Source organism: Melopsittacus undulatus, chromosome 9, assembly GCF_012275295.1.
Source record: "Melopsittacus undulatus isolate bMelUnd1 chromosome 9, bMelUnd1.mat.Z, whole genome shotgun sequence".
Taxonomy (NCBI): domain Eukaryota; kingdom Metazoa; phylum Chordata; class Aves; order Psittaciformes; family Psittaculidae; genus Melopsittacus; species Melopsittacus undulatus.
Window position 1 is genome coordinate 16,860,970 of NC_047535.1, and position 13,674 is coordinate 16,874,643.

The following is a 13,674-nucleotide window of genomic DNA, read 5'->3' on the forward strand; positions in this document are numbered from 1 at the left end:
GGGAATGCACTGTCATAACATGATGCTTGTTTGTGACATGATGTCACAGTAAGTCACCTCTGTTCATCCACTGCATTCAGACACATGGTGCATCTGAGGAAGAGGAACTGTGCAAATAAGCCTTGAATATTTTTTTATTTCTTGACAACATTCATGTTGGATTTTTTTACTATGTAGAACAAAAATGTTCAGCATATGCTATTATCTGTATGTCTTTCATCTTTGCTCATTATTATCATAAGGTGCTGGATCAGGAGAACATACTTCTAGCTCATGAAATCTGTTAGTGTTGATGGAGGTGACTAATGTAATAGCTGCCGCCATTTGAGAGTATGTCCCAGAACGTAACAATTACTTTCATAGGTGAAGAATTCAGGATTTGGCAAATGAAGTTCTGACATAAACAGAAGTAATTTGGTTTGTTTCAAAGATCACAGCAGTTTAAACTCACAACAGGGTAGTTTTTCATCAAGACATTTTAACTAAATGATCTTAAGGTCCTTTCCAACCCTAACCATTCTATGATTCTGTGATTCTAATTCAGTAATACAGTACAGAATACCATGCAGCAATTGCAATGTTTTGCTGCTTACTGACCAGCTATAATGGAGACACCCTTTTGGAGAGCAGGTTTATACTGAATTTGAGACACTTTGTACAGTAGCTTGTCTGATCACACCTCCCTTTAAGATTATTCTGTCCATGCTCTATCAGTTTACTGTCCTTGCGAGAATTTTGTATTCCATTTGCTATCTTCTTCCTCAGCCTTATTCACGTAAGCCAAGCCATGTCTTAAATTGACACCATACAACAGCTGTTGTAAAAAGTCTTGTCAAAACTGCTAATTTTTCCTGATTTAGTTCTGTTTAGGTGTAATGAATGTTTAGAGAGGAAGTCCTCTTTTGTGACCCTTCAGTGTCTGTGCCCTCCTCTCTGCATTCTGTTAACCTGGTTCTACACATATTTTTGCAGTAACATAATAGAAGTGATACTTCTGCAGAGCATGGAACTTGTACTCTCCTATTTCCCAGCAACTTTAAGTGTATCATTAAGTTGTCAGCCGTTTATCCTTGCCAGCCTGGGGAATTTAATTTTCTTGATTATGGCTGTGCTGACTGGAACAACAGAACTGGAGCGTCTCTGGCAATTGGCCTCTTCCACTTTCCTTTTGTTTCATTTTACATTTTCAAAACATTTTTCTGTGCCTTCTCTAGCCAGCTGCAAGCAGGCACCTGCTCCATCTGTACTAAGAAATAAAGGGGGAACCTAAATAAAAGGCAAATTAATAAAAGGCATGACTATAAATCCTGGAAATGAGTGGTGTTTCTGATGTACCTCACGGTCACAAATCAACAGTCCCAGTGGGTATTTCTGAAACATAGCACTGGTTTCTCTGTGCTTTCACCCATCTTCTTTCCTAAACCAGAATTCTTCTTTTTCTAAACCTTCTTTTCTAAAGCCAGAGTCCTAGCTCATGACTGAGAAGGCACCTTCCAGAGCCAATTCAGTATTTCCTGGTCAGTAATACTTTCATTGTTCTTTTAAAGCACCTTGTCTCTTCTTCATTTCTGGTTTATCCTCTCCTGTGTCCTTTTGCTTTTTCACTCTGCATATTTAGACAAAGTGGAGCACAATCAATGAATTGAGATATTAATAAGGTAATTCATGAAGATGATACCACACATTATTTGCCACAACCATATTTCATAATTCATTAAAATCTAACCTGTGATCTGATGGGTTGTTTGCTTTTAAAACCTTGCTTCTTGCATCCTGAGACTTGCTGTAGACACACTCATTAGCAGCAGTTACCCTGTAGAATTCCACCAGGCCTCTGGTCCATAGTCTGCTGAGGACCATCTGCTCTTTTCATGTGCCTTTCTACTGATACAAAAATAATTTCCATCTGACGGCCCTGTGCTTTGCATGAATAAAAACCTTTTGGGCTGCTGCTTCTAAAGTAGATTTACCTTCAATCACCATTTATTAAATCTCTGTCCATTAGAAACCATAGCTTGCAGAAGCTGTGTGCATTAAGCCTGATTATAGAGTCAGTGGAGAAGAGGGAGGGAGACAGCAATTTGTATCAGTGTATTGCCTTGGTTTTCTACTTGTCTAGCTGGCTGGTAACACTTGTAACAGGGTGCATACCAGGAGTCTTTTTATTTGGCTTCGATTTTGTTTTATGCATATGTCTCTCTTTTTATTTAAGCTGTAACTTAGTGATTGTTGGCTTCAGGAAAAAAGCTGCTCAGACTACATGACTAAAACCAGAGTTCTCTTTAGTGCTGGGGTACTAGGTCCTTTATGGAGGGTAAGGGCCAGGGGAGTAAGAAGGGAAGAGGAGGAAAGTTCATAGGTTCCTTACGGAGGATGAGTGGCTCCTTCAAACGCACTTCATTTAAGGGCTCAGCATCTGGATCACAAAAGGTAAGCTTGCAATTACCCAAATAATACAGTCTGAGGGAGACATCTGGAGACACTGTTTTCTCCTTCCTTTAATTCATTTTATTTTTTTATTGAAGAGCTGGTAAATGAGAACAGTTCTCCTTGTGCTCTTTTAAGTCTCGGAGGCATCAGTCATATTCATTGCACTGGTTCTGGCAATGTGTCTTACTCCTGTTGTGGGAGTTCTTTCACAAGCTCACTGTCTTAAGGATGTTTGGGTTAAGTGTTACCTAATAGAGCTAGTCTGTAATTATTCCTGTTTGTTGTCAAAATCCTATTTTGATGACTGTTGATACTTGGCTTTCATGCCAAATTTAGATGCAATCAATGAGAGGATGTATAAATGATTTTGATGGAATTCACTGAGCAGACAGATTTTATGAGAAATACAGTTTGTGGTTAGATTGTGTGTTGTGCAGGATATGAATGAAGACGGCAAGGGGGGAGAAAGAAGCCATGAGGCAACTGCTTTATAATGTATGAGCTTACTTTGTTGTTATCATAAGCTTGCCTCTTGTCCTGTGTTTTGCAAATAACCACACAAACCAGAAAAGAGATGGGAAAAGATGGGAAAGGAATTATCTGTAATTGTTTTAGAGAAAATTTTATCTTTTAGATGGAAAAATTATATTGTCTTGAGAATTTTATCTTTTAGATGGAAAATTGGTTTTGTCTCCCCTTTTGATCTCTCCCTGTTTTGATCTATCTTACCATCTGTTAAAGAAGCCTGAAAATTACTGTAAAGTCCCTTGAAGCTAGTTGCATTTGTTAATTTTAAATTGTGTGCTTTGTGTGCTTGCTTATGGGTACAGTAAATACTATTAAGAGAAAAAAAAAAGTTTAACAGGATGATTTTACTTTCTTAAGCTATTTGTCAAGAAGCTGTGATTTTCTTCAATTACCTTTGATCATTTATAAAAGATCAGTTCATTGGTTTATTTGGAAATTATCTGCAAGTGGTTAATATTACAGTTCTGATGAGATAGATCACTTGGTAACAGTGGAATAATTTTCATCCACATTCCTTTTGAGAGTTTCAAATAGGTTTGGTTTAGTTTGTTGGGATTTTTTTCCAAAAAAAAAAGTCTTGCTGTGATTAAGAAATTCTTTGTGCAAGTATTTTGGCCATTGTCTCAGTGGCTCAGGAGATAACACTGCTGTGGTTTTTCCAGTCTGGGGACTTGGTTGAGTGATGGAAGTGGGAAAATAATTTTGGTATAAGAATTTATTTCTAAGTACAGCAGAGCAGGTTCTTCCTTAATGCTAGAGAAATACTGAGACAGTAAGCAAACTGTCATTGCAGGTAGAATTTCCTGGCACTAAAGAAAACCAGAGGCAAACTTCTGGCTGGAGAATAGATCAACAGGTTACCAGTTGCTCATTCTCAAGCAAACAAAACCTGTGCTTAGCAACAGATGATATCTGGTACAGCCTGTATTCTTCTGTTTAATGAAAGCAGGGAATGTCAAATTAGAATAATCTATGGCTTTCACAGAAGAATCAGTACTGTAGCTGCATTCATAAAAGATACTGAAAAATGTTATAGTTGTGTAGTTATATAAATTCGTCCGCTATTGACTCATCTCTGCTTGTGTATGCTGTTTACTATGAGCATTCTACAGGCTCTTTTACTGAACTACCCTGCTGAATCAACACTGAATCATTTTAGTTTTGATTTGGTATCTTAATGTCCTTCCATGAACTGGATAAGAGCACTGTGGAAGACAGTCCGTAATAATGTGTATATTAGATAGTGCCAGCTGATTTGAATAGGAATTGGAAACATCCTTTAACCCTAAGCAGGATGCACAATTGGCCAAGTAAATTACAAGGCTTCTGTTTTGCTGTGACACACCACCCAAAAAAGAATACTGATAGTGTATAGGCTGTATTCAATTTGAAATGTAGAACTAAATGGTTCTCCTTGGCATGTCCACAACAATCTTGACATCTGTAAGTTTCTTCTCAAGATAGACATTGTAAGGTATGGCTTTAGGAATCTTTTTGTTGTTGGGAATTGTTCATAAGGAGCTGAGTCTCTGTTCTGCAGGTATGAGTCACCCAGCCTAGCTAGGCATGTGGCATTGCACTAAGTCCGTTTTCTTCAAGTCAATACACTGAAGACATCCAACAGGAGCAGATGGTGTGTGCATATGGCAAGTTATGTGTGATGTGTAGCATGAAGAAAAGGTTACAAAAGCTTACTGTTCAAGACAGGGTGTAAGGACAGAATTGGAGACAAGACTTGTTGCACTATGTGGCTGTTAAAGCCTCACGTACCTCTAACCAAACGCTATGTACAGCTGCTATGTCATGATGGCTTTCAGCAGTGAGAATATCAGTTTTGTGGGAATTGTTTGACTTCCTTAGTGTATTTAAGCTAAAATGTTTGGCAAATTTTACAAACTGATGGTAGGTATTACTCATAGGAAACATGTGAAATTCAGAACATCTGTATGTCTGGGAAAATACTGCATAAACATCACAATTGACAGTAAGAACAGCCTGTCCAGCAGGGTAAGTGTATGTATTATGATTTGCAAGTGTCATAGCAGGCTTGGCCTGGTGTCTAGCATGTAAGTCATGGATGTACCCAACACCTTTCATCTGCTCTCCAAATTTCAACAGCATACAGATTGTGTATACAGAAATGCTACTTTGAAATGCAGCAACTTAATAACCTATTATAGGAGTCTATAGCTACAAGGAGAGAGGGCTTCTGTCCAGATAAAATAGCTTAGCCATTGCAGGCTCATAGCTTGTAGTAGCAGGGGTGATAGGATGCATTTCTGGATTCTCTTGTGCCAGCCATGTCAGTGAAAGCATCACTTTTGTACCAAGATTAGCATTAGAAAAAGATGAAGCTGACAAAAGTAACAGCAGGAGAACTGTCCTTTGTCATACTGTACATGAGTAGAACCTTCAGTTTTACGAGATAATATATTTGAAATGTTTGTCTTGGGCCTGTGATAATGATGAAGCCATGAGTGGCACTGCAGCAGACATGAAGAGAACACAGTCCTTCCCCAGAACTGCTCAGTTTGATGAATCTACCATTGCCTTGAGGGATAGAACCTTTGTGGTGCTTTTTAATTTCAGATACTGCATTTGTAGAACCTACCACAGGTGATGAAGTTTCTTTTAATATAGTCAGACATCACTTTGCTCTTGGTGGAGATGCCTGCAATAGAGTCACTTTGAATAATAGAAAATAAACCAAATCTTGGCTATCCAAAGGATTGTAAATGAGGCGTCAGAATCCATGAGGAGCAGACAAACCGTGAAAGAGAAAATCTACCAATATCAGCAAGGAGAAGAAAACCATTAATTCATAGAATGCAGCTTGCAAAACAGCAAACTTACCTGTGTTGAGGAGGTAAAAGGAGCATGTCTTATTTTTATAGCTTTTTCAAGTATTCAGGAAAAGTGAGTAAATACCATCAAAAACTCTAAATAGATGTGAATTACCTAAGAAGAGATGAACTGATGTTTTTCCAAGTAATTTGCTAATGTATAAAATAAAGAGAAATGTAATTCAGGGTTGTTAAAAGTACAATCAGAATGTATACAGGTCAAGGATTTACTGCAACAGCCTTTCACAGCTGGGTGGCAGAGGTGTATAAGGGCTGAATGGAAAGGATTTATGTAGATCCATATCTGCTATAAAACTGGCTGATTCCTAATTAACTGTAAAGAGGGTTGGTTGTTCTCGTATTTTATCCCTTATGATTTCAGAACTGGAAATGGGGTGAAGAGAGAAACAAGGGGAAAAAATCAAACCCTGTTATTTTAAATAAAAAGTAAGCAACGAGATAAACTGCTTAAAGGCTTACATTTGGACCCCAGTGTTACCTCTTCATATGTATGTTATTTTTGTGTTGTGAGTACCTCTATCTGCCCTGTACTTTTGCCAGTTGTTAGCAGGCGAATTATTGACATTGAGCAGCAGAAGCCTCATTGTAAGGCTGGCCACCCCTTTGGTTTGGAGATGGGAGAGGTCCTGTAGATGGGCATTAGCTAGGTGGAATGGGAAAGCCAGTTTGTCCTGGGAAGTGGCATGAAAAGGAGAGTGAAACAGCAGAATTTTAAGTTACTTACTTGGAAGGAGAGGAAAAGGCATTGAACCCAATGTTACATGTATAACAGCTGGTTCATCAGCAGATGAAGATGAGGGTGGAGGGGATTAAAGACAGGTAGCAGAGACAATCAGAAGGCAGTTGTAAGTGCTAGATTGTCAAAGAGGCAGTGCTACGGAGGGAGCCACTGACCTGCTGAAGCAGATCAGGTTGCCCAGACAAAATACGGTCAAACTGAGCAAAGGGAGCCACTGAAGGACTTAAAGAAAAGGGCAGTGGCTGCTGAGGAAACCCTTCACATTGCAAGGAAGAGACTATACAACTCTCATCTAAAGTTTCTTCCTCACCATTTAGGCTGTGCTACAGAACTAATACCCATGTAATCTGTAAGATCAGTCTAAAGTCCAAGTGAGAAAAAAACAAAGGTACTCTGATGAATAACTGTGACCTAATTAGAGAAGTGTCTTACATTTAACAGGGCGAGTAGACTGCAGGTATAGAGGATGTAGATATTCTGTAACTATGGCAACTAATTTCCCCAGTGCAGTGGTCTCAACCAACACTCAAGAAACTGATTAGAAGCTTATTTTGAATGGTAATCTCATAATCTTTAATGGATAATGCTGTCCTTTTCTTCCAGTAATTTTCCTTTTTTGGTACAGCGTGACTCTTTTTGTGATTTTAGTAGCATTCCACCAACATGTGATCCAGTAGGAGTTCTCTGGAGTCTGCAGTTGTATATGAAGTGTATTCAATAATAAAAGCAATTGCTCCTCTAAAAACCTGACTTGCCTCACAGGGTTTTATACTACATTAGGTAATACTGGGCTCTGAGTGTTGATTCTGTTTCATTAAAATTCTGATAGAGTTCTAAATATTCCTTGTTATGGCTCCATCAGCTAGTTCATATTAGATGTTTTTAACTGGATTCATTCCCTGCTACTGAAAATACATGGCTTTGAGTTTTCCATGAGAGAATATACAGTACCACTAAGAGAATATCCTTGATATTTTGATGTAAATAGCAAGCTGTAAAAGCAATTATTTATAGTCACAATAAAAAGTAACTAATCAACTGATTACAATGACAGTGTCTCTTCTAAACTCTTAAATCTGAAGGGTGGAGTTGAATGTAATTTCATCGTGTAGTCATTATCCCCTGCTTTCTTCAACCCCTTTACAAAGATGTGTGATAAAAGAGTATGAGCTTGTATGATGTCCTCTTGAAATGACATGAAAAGGCGGCCTTGTTCTATAAAGATTAATCTCTAATAATAGCACAGTAAAAGATGTAACAGCTGGTATGGATTAATATTCCTTAATATCTACTTTCATGTGATTAATAGCTGAATGGCTTAAACCTCTACCAGTGGAAAGCAAGCAGTGGTCACTAAGCTCTACTAAATGGACTGTTTGTAATTTTTTTAACAGAATAGACATTTAAATTTTTTCCTTTTTTTTATTTTTTTTTTATTTATTTCCAGAGTTCCCACTTTAATTTTCCTCCTTCTCAATTTTTCTGTTCAGGTCACATATTGCAAATCTCTTTTAACAAAAAAAGGGGAAAAAGAAGTTCCTCAAGGGTTCATCCTCTCTTGTTTCCAAGAGTATTCCTAATACAATTCAGCAGTGAATCATTAACTTCTATATTGGTTTATTTATTAATGTGTTTTACAGAGATGACAGGTGAAGAGGAGTGCATCAAGTTTTTGTCTTGATGTTCACATGAAGTAGTAATATCTTGGTCTAGTTCTACATTGTTGGTAGTGATTTTTTTTGTATAACATTTTTACGAAAGCAAAATCTTTGTCAGTTTGGAACTGAAGAGCAAAGGGTACATTCCAAAGCTTTTAAAAATATTTAATCAGCATGTGATTAGATGGCTCAGTGCTTATAGCCTGGGGTGTACTGTTTTGTAATTACATCTTAACCATTTAATGATCTACCTGGGTTTTACTGAGGTCTGATTCCACTCAGTATTTTCAGTTGTGGAAATGAATTTGCTCATAAAACTTGAGATGGAAAATCCAGGTATACTGCTCAGGAACTGAGAAGCTTTTCTCATGCAGTGTTCTAGTAGATTCAGAGGTAAGGTGTGAGGATGTGAGAGCAGCAGTACTGGGTTGGACCAGCAATCTGTGTTGCCGACTGCTTGGGCAACAGCTTGGTCTGAGGCGTGCTGTAGGAAGGTGGGAGAAGGTACAGCTGTTCTCCCTCAGTGTTTGCTCCTTTGCAGTGATACTTAAGTTGGGAATTGTCTGGTCCAGAGATAATATTGGAGGGATTTTATATGAAATTATGTTGCCTTTTAGCTTCCACGGCATCTTTCAACAAGGAGTTCTACAGCTTAGTTGCAAGTCGTATGAAAGCATGGAAGCCAGCTTGAGCTCATTATTTTAGGAAAACACTCTTTTATATTTGGGTAAGATTTTTTTAACCTGATACTTGGTATCCCAAGTTGAGAATCTTTTAATTTTGCTGTTGGATTTTGTACCTGTTTTGGTATTTACTTCCGATTTCACTTGACAGTTTTGTTGAGCCTTTCTTACAAAATCCTTATTTCTAGAAGTACATCACACTTGGTTTTATTTGTATTTGTCAGGTCTGGGTTTGACCAGAGGGCTTAAAAGGCAAAAAGTCAGTGTGTTTTCCTAAGTTACTAGCTCTGCCTATTGAAATACTGATGTGACATGACATGCCTCCACCAAACACTAATACGTCTGGCTGCTGAACATTGTCTTTCATCCTAGAGAATCATGACCTCTCGTATCAACCCTCTGCCTTCTGAACAGTGAATTTACCAGAGAAACGCCTCCACCTTCTCCAAAGGATCTTGGCATCAAGCAGCTGTACTTTTTATTCTGTCTTAATGGTAGCTCTGCTGTTAACTAGTTGCTGCATGTAGATCTCCATCTGGTAAATCAGAAGGCTGGGAGATGCAGAATCCTTGTAGGATGGAGAAGCAGCCAGGCTCTGTGCCACATTAATTGCATGGGAAAGTAGTTTTTGCTTTTGATCTCCCCCCACACACACAACCACAGTGATGCTCCACATGGCCCATAGTGCCCTATCTTTGCTTCTTGGCATTTTGTCTTGCCTCTTGATACCTGCTTGATTGATGGGGGATGAGAGCAGCTGAGGCAAGTTCTTAATGGTAATTTAGCCTTAGGTGTCTGTGGGTCCTGATCTGTTTGGGCCTTTGGAAACATGAACCAGTGCTGAGAGCCAGCCTTAGGCGCAGAGCCAGGTGGTGGCTGTCTTCCAGGAGCTCTGGGTTAGTGTTGCAGTTATGTGTCATTTTCAGGAAATCACGGGAAGGGGAGTAACTGGTGTGTGAAAAATGGCTAGTCCAGTGCATTCATAACTAGTGTACAACTCCAGCCTATGGCCTAGTTAATTGTAATCATTACTTGCCTCTCCCATAGTAAATCCTCTGGTATTAGTGTTTTGCTGTTGATAAAGCTTTAGTAGTTGGAATAAATAAAATTACTAATGCAATCTCTGACCTTTCTGACATTCACCACCTATATGTGTCACTCAGTAGGATTTTGAAATAGTTTTTCATTTAAGTTACAGTTCTGAAGTTAGCACTGAGGGAGAGCCATGTTAATTTTATTTTCTGCAACTAAGAAGCATTAAGAATGCACAAGGGCACAGTGGAGATACTTGCACTTAAGCAGTTAGTGCCATTTCCCATCCTCTCTGGCCTCTATCTGTCCAGGTCTCCATTAGACCCTGTGGAATGCCAGTCTTGAGAAGATGTCTTTGATGCACTGTGCATCTGAATTGATGCCAGGTACTTGTGTTCAGGCACCTGACTGAGCATTTAGAAAACTGAGAAATTTCATACTTTATTTGGTAGAAAAATGTGAAATGGACCATGTGAACTTCCCTTAATCTTATGGCTTATTAGCAAACTCTGCTTGAATTAAGTACAAGGGCAAGTCAGTAAACCTGGCTGTCATGTTGAATTTTTTCTCTGAAAGGAGAACAGAAGCTATGGAATTTTCATGGAATGAAGACTGGGGGTGTATTTAGCTTGGTTAAAACACTTTGCTTTGATTTTCAAATAATTATGTTGATAAAGTTAAGCATTCTGCTAATATTTTCAGTAGTTTATACAAGTCAGTATAAAACTCATTACTATTCTTCAGAGTGTAGAAACAGATGGTTTTTGTTTTCTATGTGTAGGCACACAAAACATCGAATGCATTTTACTGTTTCACTAGGATACAAGTTAATTTAGAGCAGATTTGTGTAATTTACAATATAACTAGTGGAAAAAACCCCAGACTAGTGGTTTACAGTATAATTAGTGTCACCTGTGTCATTGTTGCAGAAATGCTAGATCAAACATGAATTGAAAAGGACATGGAAACTGGGCTGTAAACCTATCCAATTCTTGTGCACAAAATAACGAAGCTATGTTCAAGTTGCTTTCTGGAGCAGTATGTAGAGAAACAGATGCAGAGAAATAGATGCAGCTTGAATGAGCGACACTTCAGTTTACCGCTGAAGCTTTCAGTGATCAGAATGACCTAATCCCAGTGCAGGAGTATTGACAGGCCCCCAGTTCCTGTGTAATTTCCAGGCTCTCTAGGAAAAAGTTATACAACATTCAAAGCTAATGTCATGGAATTATTCTGTGGGCTTAATCAGTGTTCAAAATGATACATTATGTTTTGGTATTAGCTATATGCAGTGGACAGGACTTTTTTTCACCAAACACCGTGCTTTTACATTGCTATTTTAATTGTGCCACACAGGGATGTGTAGCAGGATTGTAATAGTTTCAATTAAACTAGTGATTTATGCAGTTACTAACAAAAATTATTATTAAAACATTAATCAAGTAACTGCCATCTGAGTACCCATTGTTTCATTAAGCCTCCATTGGATAAATAGCTGTTGAGCTTGGGAAAGTGTAGAAATACTTCTGTGGAGCTTCTGTAACTGCCAGCAAAAAACTGGAGACCTTTCCCCTGTGCTGATGGAGTCCATTACTCAGTTACATTGGACAAAACTTACCAGCTCTCTCTCTACTATGTTTGATTAGAAGCTGACACAGATTAGTGTCCAATATATCTCCTAGAGTTCAGTATATCTCCTAGACAGATGATGAGATCAGGTAAAAAATATAACAGGCATTTCCATGTTCTGAATAAGCTTCATATCTTTTTGTATTCAAAATGCCATGTAGATTGGGTAGGTCTTCAGCACCAAATCATTTCTCCCAGGTGTGTCTGCTGCAGAGTAGAGACGTACCCTGCTGGGTCCTACTAACAAAGGCTATCTTACCCCACAGTATACTGCAGCCACTGCAGTCATATCATCCACTTCCCAGGTGAAAAAGGCAGAGCTTATGCTTTTAGCTGCGGCTCAGGCTGAGGAAGAGCTGCAAGCCTCCTGGCTCCCACAGCAGCACTGAAGTGGTTAAACAGAAGCTTCCCAGCCACATTGCTCAAACATGCTGACAACAATTCTGACGATTTTAAATCCCAATTCAGGGGGAAAAGCATCTGTATATGGTTAAGCATGGGAACTGTCCACCTGACTTTGGTGGATTTATCTGTCAGGGCAATGTTTAGGTACCCTGCTTGAATAATACAGTGCTCCTGCTTCAATATGAAGTTCCTGGTTTGATCTTGTAGACTGTATAGGGGAAAAGTGTTCATTACAAGGAGAACTGTCCATGGAATCACATTCATCAATGTATGTTAAGATAGGATTTAGGTAGTAATACAGCTGTTCCTGATGTATTTCCAGATTTAGGCAAGGTGAATGGATGACAATAAATGAGAACAAGGGTCACCTTCCTAAGACCTTCCTGGCCTTCATAAAATTTATGAGTTAATCTTCCTTAATCAGTCAGATGCACTTGGATTAATCCACCACTAGATAGAGCTATGCTATATGGAAAGAATCTCACTATGAAGTGTAACTAAAATCCGTGTTTTCGCTAGTAGTGAGCCAAAATAAGGAGCAATTGTTGCACGAGAGAGAAGACGGGAAGAGTTCTTTCTCCAAGATACAATTAAATCTCTCCTTCCATTAATAATATAATTAAGATCGTAGGTCCTTTTCTGAGATTCTTTTTCTTATAATAAGTCTTCAGTGAGTAGTCCAATTTAATTCCCATACATTAACTATTAAATAAGGCATATCTTTACCACAGTGATTAATTTTTACACAAGCAGTCATCACACAGCTATTATGACTGTGGACAGGAGCCTTGAAAGCAAAGGTTGTATTACCTTTCCTTTTTTCATTCCCCATGCTCCCCTTCTCTCTCTCTCCCTCCCTCTCACTTCTGGTGCTGGGAAATGCTCATATAGTGATAAAAGGGTCAGAAGCATGACAAAAAGAAATTATAATATTATCTAATACAGCTCTGAACCAGCACAAGATTGCTCTATTTAATAATTTCTGTATTTTTTCTAACTTGTGTAATTTGTAGTACTAAGTTTTAGTTTTCATATGTGTTTGTTATAAAAGCTCATTAGCAAACAGCTAATGATGGATTCAGTCTTTTGCCTGTGTTTATGATTTTGTTTGCTGAAGTTGTACTGAGCTGGTACAAAAGCCACACTAAATGCATGAAGCTGCAGAATACTGTGTAAAAATCCAGATTGGAAGATGCACAGAAGTTGTAGGGAAGTTGGAAATATGACAGTCTCTGCTGGCAGTGAATACCACTGTAAGAAAATGGCAGAACCAACTTCCCTCCAACAGCAAACCACCATGCCGCAGCCACCGAAGCAGGTATTGGTGATAACCTCTAGCTGTCAGCAGGTAGAGGCAATGACTGGGCAGATCCTTCCCTGTTAATTCCAACAGTGTGCCTCAGCCAGGAACAGGAAGAACACATCTGGGTATTTCTTACTGATGTGTGCTGTTCTTGGCTCCTAAAGGACACCTAATGCCAGTTTTAATACAGAGCCCATGCAATTGACAATGGCATATCTTCTAGTTACTGAGATGTTGACTGCTCCATGTGTGTAAAATTAGCCCACAGCTGCAGCAGTGAGCACATCAGCAAATATCTGTTGTGGCAAGTGTCATCAGAATTCTCTGTTCTGTGAAGGACAAACATGATTATTAATAATAATGACCATTTTTGCACTTGAATAAATAGATGGGATGGATGATG

At 38.6% G+C, this 13,674-nt stretch overlaps 1 protein-coding gene across 1 annotated transcript in view; it reads left to right on the forward strand.

The window, feature by feature from the left end:
- Positions 1-2,373: 2,373 nt before the first annotated feature.
- The window catches only part of TRPM1 (transient receptor potential cation channel subfamily M member 1), a 76,148-nt gene continuing 64,847 nt past the window's right edge, over positions 2,374-13,674 (forward strand). The window contains exon 1 of the mRNA XM_034066176.1: positions 2,374-2,430. Within this exon, the coding sequence (XP_033922067.1) occupies positions 2,374-2,430 (57 nt within the window). The remainder of the gene's footprint in view (positions 2,431-13,674) is intronic.